The following is a 1,572-nucleotide window of genomic DNA, read 5'->3' on the forward strand; positions in this document are numbered from 1 at the left end:
ATCAAGAAAATGTAACACCCCTTCCCAAATACTTTTATAGCAAAAGAGAAAAGTAAAAATAAATATCGAATTGATTCGTCCTTAATTAAACGCATGTCACATCCACCAGGCCCACTAATACTGTGCTTCAAACTATCCCATACAAGAATAGTAAGTATTTTGAGTTTCAACGATGCTTTCCAAATCCAAATATTTTTCAACAACCAGAAATACCGATTTCGTTTCCCTATCAAAGTGTCAGCGTGATATGAGGAGGCGGGGAGGTGGTGGTTTTAATATATACCGAAACGTGTCAAAAACGTAGCAGATGTATCTGGTCTGTGCATGTGATGAAGGGCTTGGCGGAAATTAGTGGTCGGAGGCATCATTATTTCGTCGCGCGTGGGACCCTCTAAAGGATCGAGGCGTACTGATTTTTCAATATAAGTGAGAGCAAAGGAAGCTGACATCGCAGTCGTCAATATTATCATTACTGGAAGAATTGTGTTGGTATTGGAATTGGAGTAGATTTGCATTACAGGCATAGGTCTGTCTGCCATGGCTAATAAGGGTGAGGAGGAATCTACCAGAGCAACTGCAATTATTGAATCCAGGCACACTGTGTTGGCTAAGTTCAAACCAGAGCTTTCTTCCCAAGAGCTTCAACAACTCATTAGGGAACTTGAAGAGCTTTGCTGTCACCTTGATTTCATTAAATCTTTTGAATGGTGAACTTATAATTTTACATCAAAACGTTTTAGTTTTTTTGTTTTTTCTGTCTGCTTCCTCTGTTTTCGATGATTTGGTTTGATATAATCAAAATATATGGTTGGATAAAAAAATTTGTTATCACATATATCGTTGGATAAAAACATTTGTTTTGTGATAACAGGGTAACAGATTTGGGTCCATCACACTAGTTTTGTTTTAGTTTAGTTTGGTTTGTTATTGTTTTTTCCTTTCTTTAATTTTTAATGATTTAGTTAATTATAGGTTAGCTTTCAGATTTTTGTGATTCATATTCCTAATGAAATTATCTTTAGAATTAATTATATTAATGAAAAGCAACTTAAACAGATTTTTTTGTTTGATATTGATTAAATTTTGTTGTTTGTGATAACAGGGGAACAGATTTGGGACAGGTGAAGAGACAAAAGGGGTTCACTCATATATTTGTGATAACATTTTCTGGGCCAGAAGGACTGGGTGCCTACGTTTCTCATCCTCTCCATAAATCCTATGCCGAAAAGTTCATGGCTTCCATTGAAGACATCCTTATTCTTGATTACTCGCCATTGTCTGTCAAGTCTGGTTGACGTTGCTGTTCAGTGCATGTTTCATTTCTGTTATGAAAATTTGGTTTCTTCAATAATCACTTCTATCCTCCATGGGCTGTGAAGAAGCAGCCACTGAAATCAAAGCTCAGTGTATAATTGCTGTGATTTGTATAAAAGGAGTGATGGAACTCTGTGTTTGTTTGTTTGCATCACAAATATGGAATGGAATAGAAGAGAAGATAGCCTTTCTTGTTTTCTCTGGATTTTTTTTTGTTTAATTGGACTGAGATGAAGATAAGTGAACATTTAGTTGCAG

The 1,572-nt window shown here is 35.9% G+C and overlaps 1 protein-coding gene across 1 annotated transcript; it reads left to right on the top strand.

Moving 5' to 3' along the window:
* Nucleotides 1-444: 444 nt before the first annotated feature.
* LOC149151911 (stress-response A/B barrel domain-containing protein HS1-like) lies at nt 445-1,360 on the top strand. Its single transcript, XM_089445057.1, has 2 exons — nt 445-707; nt 1,103-1,360. Exons 1-2 carry the CDS (start codon nt 538-540, stop codon nt 1,293-1,295), a joined length of 363 nt encoding a protein of 120 aa, XP_089301183.1. The 5' UTR covers nt 445-537; the 3' UTR covers nt 1,296-1,360.
* The last annotated feature ends 212 nt before the right edge of the window (nt 1,361-1,572 follow it).

The sequence above is a fragment of the Pinus tabuliformis genome, chromosome 9 (genome assembly GCF_031772625.1).
Source record: "Pinus tabuliformis cultivar Carrire ecotype Pingquan chromosome 9, CPIR1, whole genome shotgun sequence".
Classification (NCBI taxonomy): domain Eukaryota; kingdom Viridiplantae; phylum Streptophyta; class Pinopsida; order Pinales; family Pinaceae; genus Pinus; species Pinus tabuliformis.